This window comes from Bufo gargarizans, chromosome 2, assembly GCF_014858855.1.
Source record: "Bufo gargarizans isolate SCDJY-AF-19 chromosome 2, ASM1485885v1, whole genome shotgun sequence".
Classification (NCBI taxonomy): Eukaryota; Metazoa; Chordata; class Amphibia; order Anura; family Bufonidae; genus Bufo; species Bufo gargarizans.
This window is the reverse complement of record NC_058081.1, coordinates 616,222,654-616,249,758: the sequence shown is the minus strand read 5'-3', so window position 1 is coordinate 616,249,758 and position 27,105 is coordinate 616,222,654. Positions and strand designations below refer to the sequence as shown.

Genomic DNA, 27,105 nt, shown 5'->3' with positions numbered 1-27,105 from the left:
AAGCCATTTTTATGCAACCCAATGATGGCTGCACGCGTTTCTTTGCAGGTCACCATGGTTAACAATGGAAGAACAATGATTTCAAGCATCACCCTCCTTTTAACAGGTCAAGTCTGCCATTTTAACCCAATCAGCCTGACATAATGATCTCCAGCCTTGTGCTCATCAACATTCTCACCTGAGTTAAGACGATTACTGAAATCTCAGCAGGTCCTTTAATGAATGCAATGAAATGCAGTACAAAGGTTTTTTTGGGATTAAGTTAATTTTCATGGCAAAGAAGGACTATGCAATTCATCTGATCACTCTTCATAACATTCTGGAGTATATGCAAATTGCAATTATAAAAACTTAAGCAGCAACTTTTCCAATATTTATGTAATTCTCAAAACTTTTGGCCACAACTGTACATTGCTACTATAGTGTAGTGTTACCTACTCATACCTAGGTGGCACTGTTTAAGTAACACGCTTCATGCCCCAAAGAGTTAACTATGTAGGGTGGGCGGGAAGGGGGGCTGGTATACTTTTGAGTGCGGTTGCTGCTATGGGGCAGTGGTTGACTCCCTTAGAAAGTTAAAATGTAATGAATGACAGAGTCTTAACATGGAATGTACGAGGGGTAGGGGGATAAAACAAACAGATTAGTGTGTTAGATTTGATTTCTTGACATCTCCCCGCAATTGTGGCATTGCTGGAAACCCATGCGTCACTGGAGAGCCGCATATATTTATTGAAGAAATGGGAACAATATTAATTCCACTCCAGCTTTTCTTCATACTCCCATGGGGTCAGTGTATATGTGCATAAAAAGGTCGACTACGTCCCCATGAAACCTCAGATTGAAAGTGATTGGATATAAGTCTTCCTTCATGGCCGGTGGAATGGTCGGATTTGTATTTTGGCTTTTTTTGTATATCCCCCTCCATTTGCCATGACTGTCCTTAATCAACTTGCCATGTTCGTATATAACAGAGCGGTGTCCAGTATTAGTATCGGGGGACTTTAATTGCGTTTTGGACACCGAAATGGACAGAGTATCCAATGCTGTAAGATATAATGCAAATCTGGGCAAACACTTATTACTCCAGGGGTTTTGTCAAGAAACGGGGCTAATAGATATTTGGCGGGAGTTATATGGCAATAGGCAGGTGTTTTCATGCTTTAGTAAGACATATAATGCCATGTCTAGAACTGATAAACAAGGAACTTGCCCATTTCTGGATACAAAATATGGGATCAACTCATAATCACTCTGTGTGGGATGCGATGAAAGCGTATCTCCGCGGTCTGTACTTTAGCATAATCAAAGTAAAAAGAGCAGTTTCTTAAAGAAGAGAAAGGTCTGGAGGAGAATTTAAAATATCTGGAAGTGTCCCTTAGAAAACAATAACGAGAGCACTCGGGCCCAGCTCAAAATAGCTACTTTACGAAGAAGTCACAGAACAAACTGTTCTTTCAAGGCTATGATCACTTCAGTGAGGCGGGAAAGCCAGGTAAACTATTAGTCTCCATAATATCCAACCAAAGAGGATGTAATAAAATTAGGCAGATTCAAACAAGTAACGGCCAGATTACGAACAAGGCAGAGGAAAATCGAGGGGAATCTCTAAAGTATTTCAATACCCTATACTGCTCTGAGACAAATGATAAAGTGGCACTTATAGAAGATTATTTGCAGAAACCCAAGATTCCTGCACTTGCAGAGCAGGACTCTGTATTCCTGAATTCCCCAATCCTTCTGAGCGAGCTGCAGGAGGTTGTATCTGGGATGGCATCCCGTTTGGCATATACAAGTGCCATGGGGAGGTTCTCCTGCCAGGGTTACTGCAGGTACTAAATGAATCCCGTACTGTGGGGAATTGCCGCCATCACTAATGGAGGCAATCACCACATTAGTTTTGAAGAGAGGGAAAGATGGAAACAAAGTGGAATCATACCGACCCATATCATTACTTAACTCAGACTATAAGTTAGTCACCAAAGTCCTCGCAAATCGATAAAAAAAAAAAAAAAAAAAAAGTTATAAAAAAAAAAAGGGGTTCGTACATGCAGATCAGACTGGGTTTATCCCGGGGCGACAGATTCAGACGAATATACGTATACAAATTTTCTGAATATACAGATAGGAGAGGGGGGGGGGGGAACGAGACGACACAGCTGCATCCTGTCCTTGGACGCCGCTAAGGCCTTTGACATATTGCTGTATTTACATGATGGCTGGAGTCCCTCGTGTTATGCAGACAATTGACGAGTTTGGTCTGGTTTCAGGCTATGAGAAACTGGTCTAAATCAGTCCTCCTTCCTCTGAATCGATCTCCCCCACAAAGCAACATTAAAGTAAAGGTGATATCGCCGTTGGACCACATTGAGTGCTTGGGGATCAGGATCGGCGGGTCGCTATGCGATTATAACAGATTAAACATTACCCCTACGATGAATAAAATAAAGGAGAAGATTAGGGTTTTGCAGAAACCCCCTCTCACAGGTGAACAGAATCGCATTGGTCAAAATTGTTCTGCTGCCACTGATATTGTATGTGATTGACCCTGCCCCATCTGGATTGAAGATAATTTCTTCAACTTGTTGGAGAGACTGATCAACGATCTGATCTGGGGCAGGAAAAGGGTCCGTATCAAACTGAGATCTCTGTGGCTAGCTGAAATCGATGGTGGCCTCGGCCTCCCATATTTTCAGGGATACTTGTGTTCACAATTGCAATGGTGTATTAATGCCGGGGATAGCTCTCTGTTATCATACCTTATTCAACAACATAAGCGCCCCATACAGAACATATTCAGCACATTGGAGGTATAATGCTGCAGAAAGTATGGAATAAGAAAGTCCATTTCGAAGGTTACATATGCCTTAGATGTTAACATCTTTTTAAATAAGTTCCCTCTCTGACTCAAGTAGTTATCTTCGTTTAGGGCAAGGATCACGATGGTGTCACATTTGCACAGCAGGTAAACTAAAAACCTATATTGGAAATATTTCACGAGACACCAATTACAGTTCTAAATAGAATATATATATATATATATATATATATATATATATATATATATATATATATATATATATATATATATATATATATATATATATATATATATATATATATATGCACAACATACACACACCCGGAACAAAAATCAAAAGACCCCCACGCACACACCTTTTTTGCTTCACGTCATATGTTAAAAAAAGCGAAGGTCTCACAAATATATATATATATATATATATATATATATATATATATATATATATATATATATATATATATATATATATATATATATATGTTAGATTAGAAAAGGATTTAGTTACGGTCACTAAATTTAAAAGCACTGGAAAATGGCAAATAGATTTAGGGATATGCAACTCATTTCAGTGGCGTGAAGTATATAAAAAAATTAAAAAGGCAACCCTCTCCAGTCAACATCGGCTATATTATACTCCGGAACTCCTCTCTAAAATGTACAAGAAGAAAAGGGAAAGAATTTTGTTTTCTGAAATGTCTTGGATATGTTATGGGGTTGTCCAGTTATTAATAACTTGTGGCAAAGTATATTTCAGGTAATAAGGTCAAGAGCCACTATTAAACTCTTTCCCACGAGGGAACTCTCCATACTTGGCATATTTACCCCTGAGTGCAAACATAAGCTTTCAAAAGGTGAACATCTTTGCTGGTTGAAAGGGCTTTTATTAGGCCCCAACCCTATTAGAATGGGAAAGATACATGCGCAGAGTAAAGGAATTTGAGAGCGTATCAAACTTAGAGGGAAAACGGATTCTGTGGGAGGAGATTTGGTTGGAGTGGGACTGATGAGGGTGGCTCGGAAGGAATTGCCCACGTACATATGGTAGGAAAGGTATGAATTGCATGACTACATATGAATTGATGGAGTAGTCCAGAATGTTGGTGGGAGTCACCCACTGCCCTTGTGTCAACTGAGGCCGGGCTTGGGGGGGGGGGGGGGTTATACGGGAAGAGGGAGATCAGCATTAATACTCTTTTTGTACAGTTTTTCTGGCCCAACAGATGTTTTCGTTTTAAGTATCTTTTTGCAGTGGTAAAACCCGCAAGTTTACCATCTGGATTTTGTTTCTTTTCTATTCGTATATGTTTGTCATCGTCCTACTTTTGAGAAAACAAGACAAAGTGGGAAAAAAAAAAGAAAAAAATTGTAAATCTGACTATAATTTTCACTATTCACACCTGGTATTTGGAACCCTAAATCAAAGCCAACTGATAAATTTTAACACTTCTTACCAATTAGAGACAGACTCTTAGACGCCTTTTGAATGTTTCCCACATTGTTGACTTCTAAGACTGATAATATAGATAAACTTTGTTTTCTCACAGAGATATCCATGCCTCCTCTGCTACACCAACGGTACCATCTCTTCACAGATACTCATTAACAAAGCCCATACTTAAAGGGAATCTGTCACCTATTTTGACCATATAAAACAGTTAACATAGCAATGTGCAATAAAGTACCTTCTTCCCTACATGCGTCTTCTTTTATTCAACTTTTCATTCTTACTAAAAAGCGATTTTTCTGATATGCAAATGAAGTCTCAAAATGCCCAGAGGGGCGTTATTACTCTGCTCTAGTGCCCAGTAACGCCCCCATGCAGTGCCCAGCCGGGCCTTTATTCCAAGCCCAGCACACCTCCTAAGAAATAAAGGTCCTCTTGCCGAACGCCGCCCCCTCCACCAAGTCATTTAATTTATTCACTGCATCGTCTGTGCTCCCTCCTCTTTGCCTACGGCGCCGCCCCCTCCCCACTACGTCATTTCATTTATTCACTGCATCGGCCCTTGCTTCCTCCTTTCTTGGCCTACGGCGCCGCCTCGTCCCCACTACATCATTTAATTTATTCACTGCACGCACCGGCCCTTGCTTCCTCCTCTAGAATCTCTCAGAGGCAACAGTGCTCTGAATAAGTCACTGGGATTGGCGCATGGCCGGTGACACTAGTGAGGCTGTTGCCCTCGAGCAGGAGTATCGTGCAGGCACTCAGCGATACTGCGCGGGATTTCGGAGGACAAGAGAGGAGGAAGCAAGGGCCCGGGTGTGCAGTGAATAAATTAAATGACGTAGTGGGGAGGGGGCGGCGCCGTTCGGCAAGTATGTGGGAGGACATTTATTTCTTAGGAGGCGTGCTGGGTTTGGAAGAAAGGCCAGCTGGGCACTGCAGGGGGAGCGTTACTGGGCACTAGAGCAGAGTAATAACGCCCCTCTGGGCACCTTGAGACTTCATTTGCATATCAGAAAAATCACTTTTTAAAAAGAATGAAAAGTTGAATAAAAGAAAAAAGACGCATGTAGGGAAGAAGGTACTTTAGTGCACATTGCTATGTTAACGGTTTTATATGGTCAAAATAGGCGACAGATTCCCTTTAAGCGGTTTTGAATACATTATAGGAATATATATGTCCCTAAAACATATATGATAACAGATATATAAAAAGGTCCTTAAAAAGACGTAACAATATAACCCAATACATATATCTTATTGATTTTCTTATACAAAACTAAGGTAGATTATAAGTGTCCATAGACATCACAGACTTTCTGCTCATTAGCAAATACCAAACTATGGATGTAATTAGCACCTGCTGCGTCCATGGAGTCCTTATCTCAGAGCTAAGAGACAAACTTTGATACATGCATACATATTTTGAAGAACATCGGACAATTTTCACACTGTGGAATTTATATTCAGATAACAAAGATAGTGAAGCCTTTACTTCTGTGTGATGTGTATGTCAACTGCCTAAACATAATTAATTGTTACAACATTAGTTCTTTCTGAACACCACAAAAATCTTTCCATGAACCTACATTAAAAATGTATACAAAATAGTGAATATAAACCAACATTGCTCTTAAAGGCAATGAATATCCATCATGACTAAAATAACTGAATATAACTGTTTACACTTCTGAAAATGCATGACCGGTGTTTATCGGACTGGGTCGATCATGTGATACATTTATAGAGCCGACCGTCACGGACGCGGCAATACCAAATATGTCTATTTTATTTTTTCTATTTAACTTTTTTTTTTTTTATTCCTTACATGCAACATTTTTTATTTTTTTTATTTTACACTTTGCATCCCCCATAAGGTCATGCAAGACCTCTGGGGGACATTTACTTCACTTTTTTTTCACTGTTGATTTCTCATGTAACTGGGGCTGACATAGTAGCCCCAGTTACAGAAGAAATGCACCCCCCAAAGAGGCTGTACAGCCTCAGTGCAGGGCTGATCAAGGTCTCTGAAAGACCTCACACAGCTCCTGCACTCTCCGGTCCCGGCGATCGCATGACCGCCGAGCTGGAACAGGAAGCGCTGTGTATGCAGCGATCCAGAAGGCAGGGACACCTGGGCACTGTCCCTGCCTTCTCTAAGGGTTGCCCTGCTGTCACTGACAGCGGGCAACCCGATCAGCAGCTGCACGATTAGCGTGCAGCTGCGATCTCTGAAAGGATGTTTTAAAACATCCATTAGGACGTAGACCACCACCTCCCAGACGTTTTTATTCAATGGGCGGACGGGAGGTGGTTAAAGATGTTTTTAGGATTTTGATATTAATCCTCAAGACAGATCAGTAATATCAGATTGGCGGGGGTCTGCTATGCCATACCTTCCCACACAATCAGCTGTTACCTTGTAGGTCTGGTATGGGAAGTCAGCGTGGGAACTAAACAGCTTTGTCCATCATGTCGTGGACGGTGCTAGTAACTGCAGGGCTGCTCTGTCCACTACAGAACGCATTTTGCTGTGTAGTTCCATTGATGGTTGATCTGTGGGGGTGCAGGGTGTCCTGAGGACAGGCTATTGATATAATAAAATCGTGGAAACCCCTATAAGGAATTAAAGCATTACATGAAAGTGCATCTGTCAGCAGACTTGTACCTATGAAGCTAGCTGACCGGTTACATGTGCACTTGGCAGCTGAGGACATCTGTGTTGTACTGCCGAGAAAAAAAAAAGTTGTATTTGTATATGCAAGTGAGCCTCTAGGAGCAATGGGGGTGTTTCAATTACACCTAAAGGTTCTGTTCTCTCTGCACTTTCATTGACAAAGCCAAGCAGTGAAAACATTATCACTCCTGGCCCCGACTCCTAAAGTATCGTATTGCACCATGTGCTTCAGTATCCGGCATAGGTGCAGAACAAGAAAGAGGCTCACCGGCAGTTCTCTTCTGTACTGCGAAAGAGCACAGCAGTTGCGGAGAGAGCAGAGCCTCTAGGTGTAATGACAACACCCCCATTGCTTCTAGAGCCTCATCTGCATATGTTAAAACATCATTTTTCTCAGCAGTGCGAGCACATATGCCTTCAGCTGCCAAGTGTAGATGTAAGGCCCCTTTCACACGGGCTAGTTTTCCACGCAGGTGCAATGCGCGAGTTGAACGCGTTGCACCCGCACTGAATACAGACCTATTTATTTCTATGGGGGCTGTGCACATGAGCAACGATTTTCATGCATCACTTGTGCTTTGTGTGAAAAATCGCAGCATGCTCTATTTTGTGCATTTTTCAAGCAACGCAGGCCCCATAGAAGTGAATGGGGCTGCGTGAAAACTGCAAGCATCCGCAAGCAAGTGCGAATGCAGTGTGATTTTCACGCACTGTTGCTAGGAGACGATCGGGATGGGGACCCGATTATTATTATTTTCCCTTATAACATGGTTATAAGGGAAAATAATAGCATTCTGAATACAGAATGCATAGTAAAATAGGGCTGGATGGGTTAAAATAATAATTTAACTCACCTTAATCCACTTGTTCACGCAGCCGGTATCTCTTCTGTCTTCATCTGTGAGGAAAAGGACCTTTGAGGTCACTGCGATCATCACATGGTCCGTCACATGATCCATCACCATGGTAAAAGATCATGTGATAGACCATGTGATGAGCGCAGTGACGTCTTTAAAAGGTCCCATTCCTCAAAGAAGACGACAGAAGAGATGCCGGCTGCGCAAACAAGTGGATTAAGTTAAGTTATTTATTTTAACCCCTCCAGCCCTATTGTACTATATATTCTGTATTCAGAATGCTATTAATTTTCCCTTATAACCATGTTATAAGGGTAAATACAATCTACACAACCTTGAACCCAAACCTGAACTTCAGTTTATCACGCGCGTGCAAAACGCATTGCAGCTACGTGATAAAAACTCAGCGGAACGCAATCGCAGTCAAAACTGACTGCAATTGGGTATCTACTCGCGCAGGTTTGCCGCAACGCATCCAGACACGCTCGTGTGAAAGAGGCCTAACAGGTTAGCCAGTGTCTTATAAACATACTTTTCTGTATGGTAATGTTATAGCTTAGGGCTCTTTCACACTTGCGTTCTTTTCTTCCGGCATAGAGTTCCGTCGTTGGGGCTCTATGCTGGAAGAATCCTGATCAGTTTTATCCTAATGCATTCTGAATGGAGAGAAATCCATTCAGGATGTCTTCAGTTCCGGACCGGAACGTTTTTTGGCCGGAGAAAATACCGCAGCATGCTGCGCTTTTTGCTCCGGCCAAAAATCCTGAAGACTTGCCGCAAGGCCGGATCCGGAATGAATGCCCATTGAAAGGCATTGATCCGGATCCGGCCTTAAGCTAAATGTCGTTTCGGCGCATTGCCGGATCCGACGTTTAGCTTTTTCTGAATGGTTACCATGGCTGCCGGGACGCTAAAGTCCTGGCAGCCATGGTAAAGTGTAGTGGGGAGCGGGGGAGCAGTATACTTACCGTCCGTGCGTCTCCCAGGGCGCTCCAGAGTGACGTCAGGGCGCCCCAAGCGCATGGATCATGTGATCGCAGGGCACGTCATCCATGCGCATGGGGCGCTCTGACGTCATTCTGGAGCGCCCCGCGGACTGTAAGTATACCGCTTCCCCGCTCCGCACTACTACTATGGCAACCAAGACTTTAATAGCGTCCTGGCTGCCATAGTACCACTGAAAGCATTTTGAAGACTGATCAGTCTTCAAATGCTTTCAGTTCACTTGCGTTTTTCTGGATCCGGCGTGTAATTCCGGCAAGTGGAGTACACACCGGATCCGGACAACCCAAGTGTGAAAGAGGCCTTAGTGGTTAAGTGATTGGTTTTGCATTTCGAGATCCCAGGTTTTGATAGCAAAGGTTCTGATAGTCAAGAGATAGGGTTCCCCCATTTCCCCTGTACGAGGAGTGGAGACTGATCATGTCTCAAAGCTCTATGAGGAGGTTGAGAGGCGGAGTAGGTGAGGCAAGAGATATTACTCTGTTCTGCAGAAGTGAGGTGAACTGACTAGCTCAGCTTGAAGGGAGGAGTATGTGGACAGGTACAGAGTCTGAGCTACCAGCGACAGCAGCTAAGGGAAAGAGGGGGAATAGTGGCGTTTAAAAGATATTAGGCTTAAGTTGGCAGTGCTGGATTGAATGTTATTGTCCATGAAAGTGTTGAAAATATATTAATATCTCCTGTATATATGTGTATAAGTTTTGTTTATTTTTTGTGTTTTTGGCTTATTTTTGTAACCATTATTGAAGAAAATAAAATATTTAAATCAATAAATACTTAAAATTTAATCAATAAAAAGAGATCCCAGGTTTGAATCTTGGGAGAGACTTTTGCTCAGATATTATTTCCCCCCCCCCCCCCCCCCCCATGTATATTATGTTATTTACAGAGCAGAGGGGCCCTTGGGTGTCACACCCCACCAGTTACTCACTTCTCGCAGCTCAGTGGTGACATAATGCTGCAGATCCTTGGCTGCCTTCGTGCGAGTCTCTTCATTTTTGCTCCTCAAACCATTAGCAAATTGCTGTAGCATAGTCATTATGCCAGACATGTTGGCAGTGATCATGGATTAACAGGACCGGCGTCAGGTTCTAGAAGTGACCCATGCGGCCCTGTGGGTGAAAAACACGCACATATGTCAGCACAAGGCACAAAATTCATCACACACCTGTACTACACAAAAAAAATAATATGGGCCCTCTCTATTTACCCTCAAGATGTTTGGTATTTATCTTACCAAAAAGTACCATGATCGCTCCAGTATAGATCCTTAGTACAGCTGTTAGATGGAGGTCTTTACCTACCAAATTTAGACATCCGTTATCTTTATCTATTGGTATTTTTTTTTGTGCCTTCTGTTTCCCCATCTCTCTACAGTTGTGACTGCGTTGCCCTTTTGTCTGGTTGGTATGCGCTTTGCCTGCGGTGTGCGGCCGGTTGTTGCTGGGGCAACGACGCCAGTTTCACTGGCGTCGTTGGCCTGTGCGCGCTTGCCCCTCCCCGCTGGCATGGAGATTCCAAGCGCTGCTCTCGGCGTAGTCTTGCGATGGCTGCACGAGTCATGTGGATGGTCAGGTGATCAATCATGTGACGCTGGTAACGTCTCCTGCCTCTGTTCGTTTGAGCTGCGGTTGCTAGGCTTCTGGACATGCGCAGTCTGACTTGGAGGACGCAGATTTTGGCGCCGCATGTCTGTCCCAGCTATGTGAGTTTTTATTAATTACAGCTATTGCTGACACTTATGCACAGGTGATGTAACACTGTCTCGTGTCCAATTTACACAGTCTAGAGTATATGTTTGTGTGAATCATGAATATTGTTAATTTGTACATTTGAACACAATCATGTAAACTGTATTGATGCTATACGGATCATTGTATAATTGTATTTTAACACTTATTTTTATGATTGTATTATTTATTAACCACTTTAACCCCGCTAGCTAAAACCCCCTTCATGACCAGGCCACTTTTTACACTTCTGCACTACACTACTTTCACCGTTTATCGCTCGGTCATGCAACTTACCACCCAAATAAATTTTACCTCCTTTTCTTCTCACTAAGAGAAGCTTTCATTTGGTGGTATTTTATTGCTGCTGACATTTTTACTTTTTTGTTATTAATCGAAATTTAACGATTTTTTGCAAAAAAATGACATTTTTCACTTTCAGCTGTAAAATTTTGCAAAAAAAACGACATCCATATATAAATTTTTCGCTAAATTTATTGTTCTACATGTCTTTGATAAAAAAAAAAAAAAGGTTTGGGTAAAAGTTATAGCGTTTACAAACTATGGTACAAAAATGTGAATTTCCGCTTTTTGAAGCAGCTCTGACTTTCTGAGCACCTGTCATGTTTCCTGAGGTTCTACAATGCCCAGACAGTAGAAAAACCCCACTTCGGAAAGTAGACACCCTAAGGTATTCGCTGATGGGCATAGTGAGTTCATAGAACTTTTTATTTTTTGTCACAAGTTAGCGGAAAATGATGATTTTTTTTTTTTTCTTACAAAGTCTCATATTCCACTAACTTGCGACAAAAAATAAAAAATTCTAGGAACTCGCCATGCCCCTCACGGAATACCTTGGGGTGTCTTCTTTCCAAAATGGGGTCACTTGTGGCGTAGTTATACTGCCCTGGCAATTTAGGGGCCCAAATGTGTGAGAAGAACTTTGCAATCAAAATGTGTAAAAAATGGCCTGCGAAATCCGAAAGGTGCTCTTTGGAATATGCCCCTTTGCCCACCTAGGCTGCAATAAAGTGTCACACATCTGGTATCGCCGTACTCAGGAGAAGTTGGGGAATGTGTTTTGGGGTGTCATTTTACATATACCCATGCTGGGTGAGAGAAATATCTTGGCAAAAGACAAACTTTTCCCATTTTTTTATACAAAGTTGGCATTTGACCAAGATACCCATGCTGGGTGAGATAAATATCTTGGTCAAATGCCAACTTTGTATAAAAAAAAAATTGGAAAGTTGTCTTTTGCCAAGATATTTCTCTCACCCAGCATGGGTATATGTAAAATGACACCCCAAAACACATTCCCCAACTTCTCCTGAGTACGGCGATACCAGATGTGTGACACTTTTTTGCAGCCTAGATGCGCAAAGCGGCCCAAATTCCTTTTAGGAGGGCATTTTTAGACATTTGGATCCCAGACTTCACGCTTTCGGGCCCCTAACATGCCAGGGCAGTATAAATACCCCACATGTGACCCCATTTTGGAAAGAAGACACCCCAAGGTATTCCGTGAGGGGCATGGAGAGTTCCTAGAATTTTTTTTTTTTGGCACAAGTTAGCGGAAATTGATTTTTTTTGTATTTTCTCACAAAGTCTCCCTTTCCGCTAACATGGGACAAAAATTTCAATCTTTCATGGACTCAATATGCCCCTCACGGAATACCTTGGGGTGTCTTCTTTCCGAAATGGGGTCACATGTGGGGTATTTATACTGCCCTGGCATTTTAGGGCCCTAAAGCGTGAGAAGAAGTCTGGAATATAAATGTCTAAAAAATGTTACGCATTTGGATTCCGTGAGGGGTATGGTGAGTTCATGTGAGATTTTATTTTTTGACACAAGTTAGTGGAATATGAGACTTAGTAAGAAAAAACAAACAAAAAATTTCCGCTAACTTGGGCCCAAAAAAAATATCTGAATGGAGCCTTACAGGGAAGGTGATCAATGACAGGGGGGTGATCACCCATATAGACTCCCTGATCACCCCCCTGTCATTGATCACCCCCCTGTAAGGCTCCATTCAGACGTCCGTATGATTTTTTACGGATCCACGGATCGGATCCGCAAAATGCATACGGACGTCTGAATGGAGCCTTACAGGGGGGTGATCAATGACAGGGAAGTGATCAGGAAAGTCTATATGCGTGATCACCCCCTTGTCATTGATGACCCCCCCTGTAAGGCTCCATTCAGAGGTCCGCATGTGTTTTGCGGATCCGATCCATGTATCCGTGGATCCGTAAAAATCATACGGACCTCTGAATGGAGCCTTACAGGGGGGTGATCAATGACAGGGGGGTGATCAGGGAGTCAATATGGGGTGATCAGTGGTTCATAAAGGGTTAATAAGTGACGGGGGGGGGGGGTGTAGTGTAGTGTAGTGTTTTGTGGTACTTTACAGAGCTGCCTGTGTCCTCTGGTGGTCGATCCAAACAAAAGGGACCACCAGAGGACCAGGTAGCAGGTATATTAGACGCTGTTATCAAAACAGCGTCTAATATACCTGTTAGGGGTTAAAAAAAAAAAAAAAAAAAAGCACATCTCCAGCCTGCCAGCGAGCGATCGCCGCTGGCAGGCTGGAGATCCACTCGCTTACCTTCCGTTCCTGTGAGCGTGCGCGCCTGTGCACAGGAAATCACGGCTATCGCGAGATGACGCACGGATGCGTCCAGGAGGAGTAGATCAACCACCTACCGGACGCATCCGTGCGTTAGGCGGTCGGGAGGTGGTTAATGGATTGTCACTTAATTTGCTGCTATGTATTCTGGGTATATATACCCCTGTTAGACACCATTTTTTATGCTTGATAAAGACTGCATTGAGCGGTTGAAACGTTGCAGAGGGGTTATTAAAGGGTCCATTTTCACTTCACCTCTGGAGTGCTGCCTCATCTTTTGAACATATATTTATTTATTAGCCGTTGAGCCTGCGGCTGGGAGGATTTTGCACCCGTGCTATTGGACTAGTGCTGCTGTGGAATTTTTTGTTTGCTCAGCATTTAGCAACTGCCCTAACGACTGCCAATGGTATATCAAAGGTGTCAATATCTGGACAGTATATGATCACATATTCTATCAGTATATGGACGATACGTTATCATATGTAGGGTTGCACCAGGATTTGCCATTTACCGATACTATTATCCGTTAGATAACATGGCACTCCTCAGCCTCCTGGAGAAGGAGGGAGTCCCTCCCAACTGTGCTGCGGCTACCAATGAGACCATAGTACTGAGGAGAGGAGGGGCCTCTGCGCCACAAATGATTATAATTTCCCATTAATTCAAATATAGGCAACTGGTGCCAGCGGTATCACATACCAGGCACGCTCCATCTATGACAGTGCATCATCACCGGTATCAGCGTATGGACAGTGCATTATCACCGGTATCCTGCTGTGCCGTTTGGCTGTTCAAACAATAGTCCAGAAACACACTTGGAAGTCCAGCTCTAATCAAAAGCAGGGGAGCTTTATTTCAGCGGTTTAAAAACTCTGTTACAGGAAATGAAGCATTGTTACGCGTTTCAGACCATCTATTCTAGGTCCTTCATCCTGACATACTAAACATTGAATGAATGCACTATATATGCTCACCCACCACCTGGTCCTGCAATCAACAGGTCACATGGTTGGAGCAGAATGTGCAATCAAAAACACAGATATAATAATGATTTTGCTAAATAAAAATCACATAGCTTAAAAAAACACAGATATATATATAAGAATTTTTTCCACTAATGTGGCAGTATTGGATCATGTCTCTCATTGAGACCAGTTGGATGACAGGCTGCTAGCTGGAACATCCAGTATGCCTCCCTATGCAATAGCTTTCTTTTATAATCTCCCCCTCTTGCGGGCATTGTGACTTTCTATGCCCTGTGCACCAAGTCCAGACGTGTTCCCACCGTGCACAACCGCAAAGTGCAGGCTGACCGCAGACACGTTGCGGTTCCCATGGTGGGGGACATGTGAAATGTGTTTGCGGATTCTAGTTTTAATCTGATTAGAAGTGCCCCCAACATATTGTAGTTGACACATCTCACATGTAATTAGGTAGATGGCATACTTAGTAGAAAATGAAGGCCATTTTTAATATCCCTGACCAGACACTACAGGATAACTTCAGCTTAAACAGACTCATGTCCACACCTGAAAAGCTTCTAGTGAAGGAGCTGCGTACGTGGTGGGACCTGACCTCACTTCAAAAGTATATGGACAAAAACATGATTCCTCGGGGTCTCAGGCTCAAAAAGAAAGTCTATGCGGAGTCCTTCACGATGCAACGGCAAATGGTTTTATTGGAATGTTCCACTAAATGTAAGCAGTTAATTGTTCAACGAGAGCAGCAGGTGCTTATATCAGAGCTACGCAGGAGACTCAAAGTATGTGGGTAATTCTGCCCTTTCTGATCTGGATGAAAAGTTAAAAGAAAACCTTAATAAAATAGAGGACAACCTCATTCAGCTCAAGCAAAAGAAATACAACAGAAATGTGTTGGGCTGCAACACTAACACGGGCAGAGGTGAGGGCGAACACACCACAATCTATAAGGAGATCTCGCTCCAGGAGGAGGCGGTCGCGGAGTGCGTCTTTCAGCTCCGCGGAGGCCGATTCCTCCGATTCAAAACCAGGCAATCAGAATACTGCAGCTGGTACATCGAACGCAGGCACTGCCAAGGAGACCGCTGAAGCCTATGAGGCAGAAAACGCTCGGCGCTATCCCTCCAAATACAATAGAAGGTAGAGGACGTACAGGTTATACATTTGTCTGCCTCCGTACTGACAGTTGACCAGATTACGGTAATCTTTTTCTCCCACAAACCACTTTGACCTCTACCGAACAATCCTGGATGTAAATCGACTCGCACAAAGCTTCACTTCACTTTCAAAAAAACATTTTGCATCTGAAGTTTTGGCAGAAGTGTATCCAGCTACTTCACCTAGTACTGAGGGGGTTAATGTTGCAGACTGATTCAGCTACCTCACCTAAGGGTCCATTCACACGTCCGTTGTTTCTTTACCGATCTGTTCCGTTTTTTTTGCGGAACAGATCTGGACCCATTCATTTTCAATGGGTCCTGAAAAAAAATCTGACATTGTGCTGTCCGATTTTTCTCAGGACCCATTGAAAATGAATGGGTCCAGATCTGTTCCGCAAAAAACGGAACAGATCAGGAAAGAAACAACGGACGTGTGAATGGACCCTAATACTGAGGGGGTTAATGATACAGACTGTGACCCAGCTACTTCACCTAGTACTGAGGGGGTTAATGTTGCAGACTGTGATTCAGCTACTTCACCTAATACTGTGGGGGTTAATGTTGCAGACTGTGATTCAGCTACCTCACCTAATACTGAGGGGGTTAATGATGCAGACTGTGACCCAGCTACTCCACCTAGTACTGAGGGGGTTAATGTTGCAGACTGATCCAGCTACTTCACCTAAGGCCTCATGCACACGACCGTTGTGTGCATCCGTGGCCGTTGTGCCGTTCTCCGTTTTTTTTCGCGGACCCATTGACTTCCAATGGGTCCGTGGAGAAGAAAAAAAAAAAAAAAAAAAACGGAAAATGCACCGTTTTGCAGCCGAGGACGTGATCCGTGTATCCTGTCAGTCAAAAAAATATGACCAGTCCTATTTTTTTGACGGACAACGGTTCACGGACCCATTCAAGTCAATGGGTCCGTGAAAGAACACAGATGCACACAAGATTGGCATCCGTGTCCGTGATCCGTGGCCGTAGGTTGCTTTCATACAGACGGATCCGAAGATCCGTCTGCATAAAAGCTTTTTCTGATCTAAGTTTTCACTTCGTGAAAACTCATTTCCGACAGTATATTCTAACACAGAAGAGTTCCCATGGTGATGGGGACGCTTCTAGTTAGAATACACTGCAAACTTTGTACAAGACTGCCCCCTGCTGCCTGGCAGCACCCGATCTCTTACAGGGGGATATGATAGTACAATTAACCCCTTTAGGTGCCGCACCTGAAGGGGTTAATTGTGCTATCATATTCCCCTGTAAGAGATCAGGGCTGCCAGGCAGCAGGGGGCAGACCCCCCCCCTCCCCAGTTTGAATATCGTTGGTGGCACAGTGTGTCCCCACCATCGCCCCCCCTCCCTCCCTCTATTGTAATAAATCGTTGGTGGCACAGTGTGCGCCCACCATCGCCCTCCCTCCCTCTATTGTATTAAATCGTTGGTGGCACAGTGTGCCAACCACCATCGGGCCCCCCCCCCTCCCTCTATAGCAGTAACAACATTGGTGGCAGTGTGCGGTCTCCCATTCCCCCCCCCCCCCCATCATTGGTGGCAGCGGAGTTCCGATCGGAGTCCCAGTTTAATCGCTGGGGCTCCGATCGGTAACCATGGCAACCAGGAAGCTACTGCAGCCCTGGTTGCCATGGTTACTTAGCAATAGTACAATAGTATAAGATTCATACTTACCTGCTTGCTGCTGCGATGTCTGAACGGCCGGGAGCTCCTCCTACTGGTAAGTGACAGTTCTTTAGCAATGCGCCGCACAGACCTTTCACTTACCAGTAGGAGGAGCTCCCGGCCGGACACAGACATCGCAGCAGCAAGCAGGTAAGTATGAATCTTCTACTGTTGTACTATTGCTAAGTAACCATGGCAACCAGGACTGCAGTAGCGTCCTGGTTGCCATGGTTACCAATCGGAGCCCCAGCGATTAAACTGGGACTCCGATCGGAACTCCGCTGCCACCAATGATGGGGGGGGGGGGGGGAAATGGGAGACCGCACACTGCCACCAATGTTGTTACTGCTATAGAGGGAGGGGGGGGGCCCGATGGTGGTTGGCACACTGTGCCACCAACGATTTGTTACAATAGAGGGAGGGAGGGGGGGGCGATGGTGGGCGCACACTGTGCCACCAACGATTTATAACATTAGAGGGAGGAAGGGGGGGCCCGATGGGGGGCGCACACTGTGCCACCAACGATATTCAAACTGGGGGGGGGGGGGGGGTCTGCCCCCTGCTGCCTGGCAGCCCTGATCTCTTACAGGGGAATATGATAGCACAATTAACCCCTTCAGGTGCGGCACCTAAAGGGGTTAATTGTACTATCATATCCCCCTGTAAGAGATCGGGTGCTGCCAGGCAGCAGGGGGCAGTCTTGTACAAAGTTTGTAGTGTATTCTAACCTGAAGCGTCCCCATCACCATGGGAACGCCTCTGTGTTAGAATATACTGTCGGATCTGAGGTTCACGAAGTAGCTCATATCCGACAGTATATTCTAACAGAGGCGTTCCCATGGTGATGGGGACGCTTCAAGTTAAAATATACCATCGGATTGGAGAAAACTCCAATCCGATGGTATAAAAGAACTCCAGACTTTACATTGAAAGTCAATGGGGACGGATCAGTTTGAAATGGCACCATATTGTGTCAACATCAAACGGATACGTCCCCATTGACTTGCATTGTAATTCAGGACGGATCCGTTTGGCTCCGCACGGCCAGGCGGACACAAAAACGACTTTTTTCATGTCCGTGGATCCTCCAAAAATCAAGGAAGACCCACGGACGAAAAAACGGTCACGGATCCCGGACCCCGTTTTTGCGGACCGTGAAAAAAAACTGTCGTGTGCATGAGGCCAAATACTGAGGGGGTTAATGATGCAGACTGTGATCCAGCTACCTCACCTAGTACTGAGGGGGGTTAATGTTGCAGACTGTGATCCAGCTACTTCACCTAGTACTGAGGGGGTTAATGATGCAGACTGTGATCCAGCTACTTCACCTAGTACTGAGGGGGTTAATGATGCAGACTGTGAAACTCAACCCTCTTCTAATGCTATGCTTTTTGGGGAAATGATGCATGTGGCTTTTGCAGTCTGAAATCACTGCTCAGGTGTTCCAGAATAATTACGTGTCATGTAACACCTCTAAGGCTAGGTCTACACCACAGATGGGGCACAACTACACTCCAACATTTTGTCGCACGACAATTTTTCTAATGATAATCTATGGTGTCGAACTGCGACATGCTGCGACGCAAGTCGTGGAAAAATCCATCTCAAATTGATTTTTTGCGACTGTCACGTCGCATGTTGCAGTGCAACACCATAGACTATCATTAGAAAAATTGTCGCTCGACAAATGTTGTCGTGTAGACCTAGCCTAATGGGGATTTTTAGGCGCAATTAGCCGAAATACTAACAAAAGGCTTGGATTTGGGCATTTTAAATAAAAAAAAATAAAAATAAAAAAAAAGGTTGAATATATTTATATACCTCATCCTGTCATCTCTGTCTTTCACGCCCTACCCAAGATTCATAAGAACATTGCCTGCCCCCCCCCACCCCCGCCCCCTCTTAGGCCAATTGTGGCAGCAATAGGGTCTTACTCGGAAAGATTGTCCGAGCGGCTCGATTCCCTCCTCCAACCTCTAAGGGTCCATTCACACGTCCGTGTGTGTTTTGTGGATCCACAAAACACGGACACCAGCAATGTGCGTTCGGCAATTTGCGGACCGCACATTGCCAGCACTTAATAGAAAATGCCTATTCTTGTCTGCAATTGCGGACAATAGGACCTGTCCATTTTTTTCGGAAACGGAATTGCGGACCCAGAAGTGCGGATCCGCAGTTCCGTATCCAGGCAGCACATTGTGCTGCCCCATAGAAATTAATGGGTCCGCAATTCCGTTCCGCAAAATGTGGAACAGAATTGCGGACGCGTAAATGGAGCCTCATTCCATCTATTCCTGGTTTCTTACAGGATACTAGGTCTGTGTCTTCCTTGGAATGGAGGAATAATTACACGTGCTTTCACTGTATACTAATATTCCTCATGACCAGGCGCATTGTTCCTTGCGCTGGTTTTTAAATGTTTATAGCAATTACACAGATGTGTCGCAGGAATATAAGGAATTGGTACTGGATTTCCTCCTCAGACAACTTCATGTTTAGTGAGTCATTTTACTTACAGGTGTTGATGGAGGCCAAGTTCTCTCCCTCCATAGTTAATATATTTATGGCATTGAGGGAGAGGAGCTTTCTCCTCATCGACACCCACCCTTTCTATGATCAGGTGTATGGTCACTAAATCGATGACCTGTTTATCTGGTCGGGTGATGTGGCGCCATACCACTGTTTGCAGATTACCTCAATTCATGTTTGGACTCTATTTCTTTTACTGTCCATCATGATTCGGTCAGTGTTCATTTTCTGGATTTGTGTCTGATTTGGGGGGGGGGGGGGGGGGGGGGGGGGGGATGTGGTCACATCAACAATCTGCACCTCCACTTAGGCCTCATGCACATGACTGTGGTGCGTTTTGCGGTCCGCAAATCAAGGATCCGCAAAACACTGATGGCGTCCGTGCGCGTTGCGCAATTTGCAGACAGCCTTCAATATAAATGCCTATTCTTGTCCGCAAAGCGCGGACAAGAATAGGACATGTTATTTTTTTTTTTTAGCGGGGCCACGGAACGGAGCAACAGATGCTGACAGCACACGGAGTGCTGTCCGCATCTTTTGCGGCCCCATTGAAGTGAATGGGTCCGCATCTGAGCCGCCGAAACTGCGGCTCGGATGCGGACCCAAAAAAACGGTTGTGTGCATGAGGCCTTACAGGAATGAATGGTCAGGTAACACGATTCTACATGCCTCCTCGTGTCATCCACCTCATGTTGTACATAATAATTTGCGCGAGACGCAACTGTTCAGATGTGGATGCTTTCCTTTTGGAGTCTGATAAAATAAATCGATAGGCGTTCTAGCAGATAATATTCAGGTCGACATATGTAAAAACGGAGAGAACGTGTGTCTGACATGAATAGGAAAGAGTTGATCTTCCCGAAGAAGAGGCTTACCCCTCATGAACAGAGTCACTAATATGCAGGCCTCTACATTTGTCACACAATACAGTGAAGAGAACGGCAGATCTGCAGAATTGTTAGAAAGCACCTACCTGTGTATAACTGACAGACAGTGGTCTAATGTGGTCATGGGAGGTATTCGATGCGCCAACTTTGGGAAACATGGTGAGCCCCAGCTTATTTCAAAAGAAAAAAAAAAAGCATCTCTGCCAACCTGGCCAGCAAGCAAGGGGAGTTACAATCGTGGTCACAGCAGATGCATCTGCTGTCATAGCGTTAAAGTGGAGAGCTCCTCGAAATAAACAGTAAATGGCAAGGAATTTGCAATAAAAGCATACACGAACTGTAATACTAAGTATGCCATCTACCTAATTACATGTGAGATGTGTCAACTACAATATGTTGGGGGCACTTCTAATCAGATTAACCGCCTCACGCAGGATCGCGTTCCGGAGGCGGCAGCTCTGCGCAGAGTCACGCATATACGCGTCATCTCGCGCGCGCATTCACAGGATCGGAAGGTAAGCGAGTGGATCTCCAGCCTGCCAGCAGCGATCGTTCGCTGGCAGGCTGGAGATGTGATTTTTTTAACCCCTAACAGGTATATTAGACGCTGTTTTGATAACAGCGTCTAATATACCTGCTACCTGGTCCTCTGGTGGTCCCTTTTGTTTGGATCTACCACCAGAGGACACAGGTAGCTCTGTAATAAGTAGCACCAAGCACCAAACTACACCCCCCTCCTCGTCACTTATCAACCCCTTATGAACCCCTGATCACCCCATATAGACTCTCTGATCACCCCCCTGTAAGGCTCCATTCAGACGTCCGTATGATTTTTACGGATCCACGGATACATGGATCGGATCCGCAAAACACATACGGACATCTGGATGGAGCCTTACAGGGGGGTGATCAATGACAAGGGGGTGATCACCCATATAGACTCCCTGATCACCCCCCTGTAAGGCTCCATTCAGACGTCCGTATGTGTTTTGCGTATCCGATCCATGTATCCGTGGATCCGTAAAAATCATACGGACGTCTGAATGGAGCCTTACATGGGGGGTGATCAATGACAGGGGGGTGATCAGGGAGTCTATATGGGTGATCACCCCCCTGTAAGGCTCCATTCAGACATTTTTTTGGCCCAAGTTAGCGGAAATTTTTTATTTTTTTCTTACAAAGTCTCATATTCCACTAACTTGTGTCAAAAAATAAAATCTCACATGAACTCACCATACCCCTCACGGAATCCAAATGCGTAAATTTTTTTAGACATTTATATTCCAGACTTCTTCTCACGCTTTAGGGCCCCTAAAATGCCAGGGCAGTATAAATACCCCACATGTGACCCCATTTCGGAAATAAGACACCCCAAGGTATTCCGTGAGGGGCATATTGAGCCCATGAAAGATTGAAATTTTTGTCCCAAGTTAGCGGAAATGGAGACTTTGTGAGTAAATACAAAAAAAAAAATAATAATAATCTATTTCCGCTAACTTGTACCAAAAAAATAAATAAAAATATATAATATATGAACTCGCCAGGCCCCTCATTGAATACCTTGGGTGTCTTCTTTCCAAAATGGGGTCACATGTGGGGTATTTATACTGCCCTGGCATTTTAGGGGCCCGGAAGCGTGAGAAGAAGTCTGGGATCCAAATGTCTAAAAATGACCACCTAAAAAGGAATTTGGTCCGCTTTGCGCATCTAGGCTGCAAAAAAGTGTCACACATGTGGTATGGCCGTACTCAGGCGAGAGAAGTTGGGCAATGTGTTTTGGGGTGTCATTTTACATATACCCATGCTGGGTGAGATAAATATCTTGGTCAAATGCCAACTTTGTATATAAAAAAAAAAAAAATGGGAAAAGTTGTCTTTTGCCAAGATATTTCTCTCACCCAGCATGGGTATATGTAAAATGACACCCCAAAACACATTCCCCAACTTCTCCTGAGTACGGCGATACCAGATGTGTGACACTTTTCTGCAGCCTAGGTGGGCAAAGGGGCACACATTCCAAAGAGCACCTTTCGGATTTCACCGGTCATTTTTTACAGATTTTCATTTCAAACTACTTCTCACGCATCTGGGCCCCTAAAATACCAGGGCAGTATAACTACCCCACAAGTGACCCCATTTTGGAAAGAAGACACCCCAAAGTATTTTGTGATGGGCATAGTGAGTTCATGGAAGTTTTTATTTTTTTGTCACAAGTTAGTGGAATATGAGACTTTGTAAGAAAAAAAAAAAAAATAATAATCCATCATTTTCCGCTAACTTGTGACAAAAAATAAAAAGTTCTATGAACTCACTATGCCTATCAGCGAATACCTTAGGGTGTCTACTTTCCGAAATGGGGTCATTTGTGGGGTTTTTCTACTGTCTGGGCATTGTAGAACCTCAGGAAACATAACAGGTACTCAAAGTCAGAGCTACTTCAAAAAGCGGAAATTCACATTTTTGCACCATAGTTTGTAAACGCTCTAACTTTTACCCAAACCATTTTGGTAAGTGTAAAAAGTGGCCTGGTCATTAAGGGGGTTTCAACTAGGGGGGGTTGAAGTGGTTAAAACTAGAATCCGCAAACACATTTCACATGTCCCCCACCATGGGAACCGCAACGTGTCTGCGGTCAGCCTGCACTTTGTGGTTGTGCACGGTGGGAACACGTCTGGACTTGGTGCACAGGGCATAGAAAGTCACAATGCCCGCAAGAGGGTGAGATTATAAAAGAAAGCTATTGCATAGGGAGGCATACTGGATGTTCCAGCTAGCAGCCTGTCATCCAACTGGTCTCAATAAGAGACATGATCCAATAATGCCACATTAGTGGAAAAAATTCTTATATTAATTTTTTCTTTTTGAAATTTATCTTTTTGAAGCTATAATGTGATTTTATTTAGCAAAAATCATTATTTTATATGTGTGCACATGTGTGTTTTTGATTGCACATTCTGCTCCGACCATGTGACCTGTTGATTGCAGGACCAGGTGGTGGGTGAGCATATATAGTGCATTCATTCAATGTTTAGCATGTCAGGATGAAGGACCCAGAATAGATGGTCTGAAACACATAACAATACTTCATTTCCTGTAACAGAAAGTTTTTAAACCGCTGAAATAAAGTTTCCCTCCACCTTACTTACATAGACAGATTTCACGGCACTTCCAAAAATAATGTAATTTTATTCACCAAGAAAACAGCAACGTTTCTATCAGCTCAGTGGGATCTGATGATAACACAATGGTGCTCAAATACAAATATATTATATACACACACACACCCACCCACAGTGTTATCACTGCTTGAGAAAGATCCCACTGAGCGGATTGAAACGTTGCTGTTTTCTTGGTGAAAAAATTACATTACTTTTGGAAGTGCCGTGGAATCTGTCCGTGTGTATATGGACTGGAGATTATCACTATATATACACACACACACACACACACACTATACGCACATATATATGGACTGGAGATTATCACTATATATACACACACATACACTATACGCACATATATATGGACTGGAGGTTATCACTATATACACACATACACTATACGCACATATATATGGACTGGAGATGATCACTATACGCACATATATATGGACTGGAGATTACCACACGCCTGGGTGCACCGAGTATAAACAGTACACATACAGAGGCGACACCGGACGTCCTCCCTCAGCCTGCGGACATCACAGAGCTCATTGACCGGAAGCTGTGAGGGAGTAACAGAGAAGAACCGGATACTGAGCTGCACGTACCGGGTACCGAGACTGCCACGAGCGCCAGCTCCTGCCGTTCACATCACAGCTATTCCGCCGAGCAGCTGGGGGCAAGCACCGCTTGTCAGCTTATAGCGCGTCCTTCCGGATGCCGATAATGCTCCGGCGAGAAATATGTTCCCTCAGCAGAAACGTTCTGGGGAAGATAAGTTCCTAGTGTTCTTCCTCACAAATAGAGGCTAGTGCTAGTGGCTGTAGGTGGTACACATCACCTCCACAGTGCTTCCTCTTCAGCAAAGCAAAATGTAAACTCTTCATTATTCATAGGAAGGTGATAACATGGAGCTATTCCTGAGGTGGAAACATATTGGAGGAGATTTATCAAAACTGGTTTAGTTGTCCATAGCAACCAATCAGATTCCACCTTTCATTTTTCTGAGCTCCTTTGGAAATTGAAAGGTGAAATCTGATTGGTTGACATGGGCAACTAAGTCTACGGTCACACTTGCGTTGTTGTTTTCCAGCATTAAGATCCGGCAGAGGACCTCAATACTGGAAAAAAAAATGGTCCTTTTAGTCCCCATGCATTCTGAATGGGATGCATCAGGATGTCTTCCGTTCTGGGAGCATTCCGTTTTGTGACGAGTCATGAAAACGGATCTGGCACTGAAAACAATGTAAGGCCCCATGCACACTGCCGTGTTTCACAGCCGTGTGCGGGCCGTGGAACCGCGGCCTGGATCCCTCCTGAGAGCAGGAGCGCACGGCGTCACTGGTTGCTATGACGCCGTGCGCTCCCTGCTGCCGGCACAGTACAGTAATACACTGGTATAGATCATACCAGTGTATTACTGTATTGCGGCGGCAGCAGGGAGCGCACGGCGTCATAGCAACCAGTGACGCCGTGCGCTCCTGCTCTCAGGAGGGATCCAGGCCGCGGTTCCACGGCCCGCACACGGCTGTGAAACACGGCAGTGTGCATGGGGCCTAAGTCAATGGTGACGGATCCGTTTTTTAGGAGCTTAAAAAAAATGGATCTGTCACCCTTGACTTAGGGCTCCTTCACACTTGCGGCAGGATGGATCCAGCAGGCTGGTCTCCCTGTCGGATCCGTCCTTCCGCTGTTTCGCCGGACCGCCGCTCCGTCCCCATTGACTATAATGGGGACAGGGGCTGAGCTCCGGCGGTGCATGGCGAAAGCCGCCGGACTAAAAAGTCCTGCATGTCCGACTTTTTAGTCCGGCAGCTTTCGCCGTGCTGTGCCGGAGCTCAGCCCCCGTCCCTATTATAGTCAATGGGGACGGAGCGGCGAAACAGCGGAAGGACGGATCCGACAGGGAGACCAGCCTGCCGGATCCGTCCTGCCGCAAGTGTGAAGGAGCCCTTACAATGTATGTAGTGACGGATCCTTTTCTTTCCGTTTTGAGTTCACACAACCACATCCTAACGGAACAGGTGCATCCTGATGTGCAAAATCAAAACGGATCTGTTTAATTGCGGTATTGAGATCTTCTGCTGGATCTCAATACCGGAATTACAAACGCAAGTGTGAAATTAGCCTAAGGCTACTTTCACACTAGCGTTTTTGCTGGATCCGGCAGGGCTCTGCAAAAACACTTCCGTTCTGATAATACAACCATCTGCATCCGTTATGAACGGATCCGGTTGTACTAGCTTTAACATTGCCCAAACGGATCAGTCATGAACTCCTTTAAAAGTCACTGGAGGACGGATCTATTTTCTATTGTGTCAGATTGTGTCCGAGAAAACGGATCCGTCCCCATTGATTTACATTGTGTGTCAGGACGGATCCGTCTTGCTCCGCACCACATCGCGGACAGCAAAACGCTGCTTGCAGCATTATTCTATCCACGATGGGAGTGCAACCAAACAGAACGGAATGCATTCTGGTGCACTCCATTTCGTTCAGTTCAGTTTTGTCCCCATTGACAATGAATGAAGACAACATGGAAGTGTTTTCCCCGCTATTAATATCCTATGACGGATCTAAATAGTGGAAAGGGAAAGCGCAAGTGTGAAAGTAGCTTAAAGTATAACTGTCATCTTTTTTTTTTTTTTGGGAGTATTGGATTGTGGTGATTAATATCTCCTTGGTGGTTCTATTTCAACTTTTCACTGTGTATTCAATTTCCCCTTAATTCCACAGTTTTGTTCCATGTACTGCCTACTTTTACCTCTGCTTGATAGGAGTCTTTCACGCCGATTGACGCTATTAACCTATTAACACACGTATGTCCACGGCATCCCCCCTATTAAAACTGTTCTTACCGTTAGTTCCCTGCTAGCATCGTTCGTCCAAAAAACACTTTTATTCCGTATGCAAATGAGGCTGTGAAGGTTCCCAGGGGCGGCCTTACAGCGGCCGGTGCCCAGGCCCCTGGGTCATTTTCATACCAATTCACTCCCCCTCCTCCGCGTCTGCCCGCCCATCCGCCGCGTCTGCCCGCCCTTGGTCTCTTCTCTATCTTTCCTCCTACTGTCCGTAATCCCGCGCATGCGCCGATGACCGCGATATCGGCGGGTGCGCATTGAATGACCACAGTCTGGCCGGGGCATCACAGTTTACTGTGCGCCGGGGCCGGTGCATGCGCACGGTAAACTGTGATGCCCCGGCCAGACTGTGGTCATTCAATGTGCACACGCTGATATCGCGGTCATCGGCGCATGCGCGGGATTACATACAGTAGGAGGAAAGATAGAGAAGAGACCAAGGGCGGGCGGATGGGTGGGCAGACGCGGAGGAGGGGAAGTGAATTGGTATGAAAATGACCCAGGGGCCTGGGCACCGGCCGCAGTAAGGCCGCCCCTGGGCACCTTCACAGCCTCATTTGCATACGGAATAAAAGTGTTTTTTGGACGAACGATGCTAGCAGGGAACTAACGGTAAGAACAGTTTTTTAATAGGGGGGATGCCGTGGACATAAGTGCAGGGGTGTGGAAATTTGTTTAAA

General features: G+C 44.8%; 1 protein-coding gene across 1 annotated transcript in view; it reads right to left on the bottom strand.

The window, feature by feature from the left end:
• Positions 1-24,289, bottom strand: part of MTOR (mechanistic target of rapamycin kinase) — a 163,661-nt gene extending 139,372 nt beyond the window's left edge. The window contains 2 exon segments of the mRNA XM_044282096.1: positions 9,736-9,916; positions 24,173-24,289. Coding sequence (XP_044138031.1) covers positions 9,736-9,870 — 135 coding nt within the window. The 5' untranslated portion in view covers positions 9,871-9,916; positions 24,173-24,289.
• Between the last annotated feature and the right edge of the window lie 2,816 nt (positions 24,290-27,105).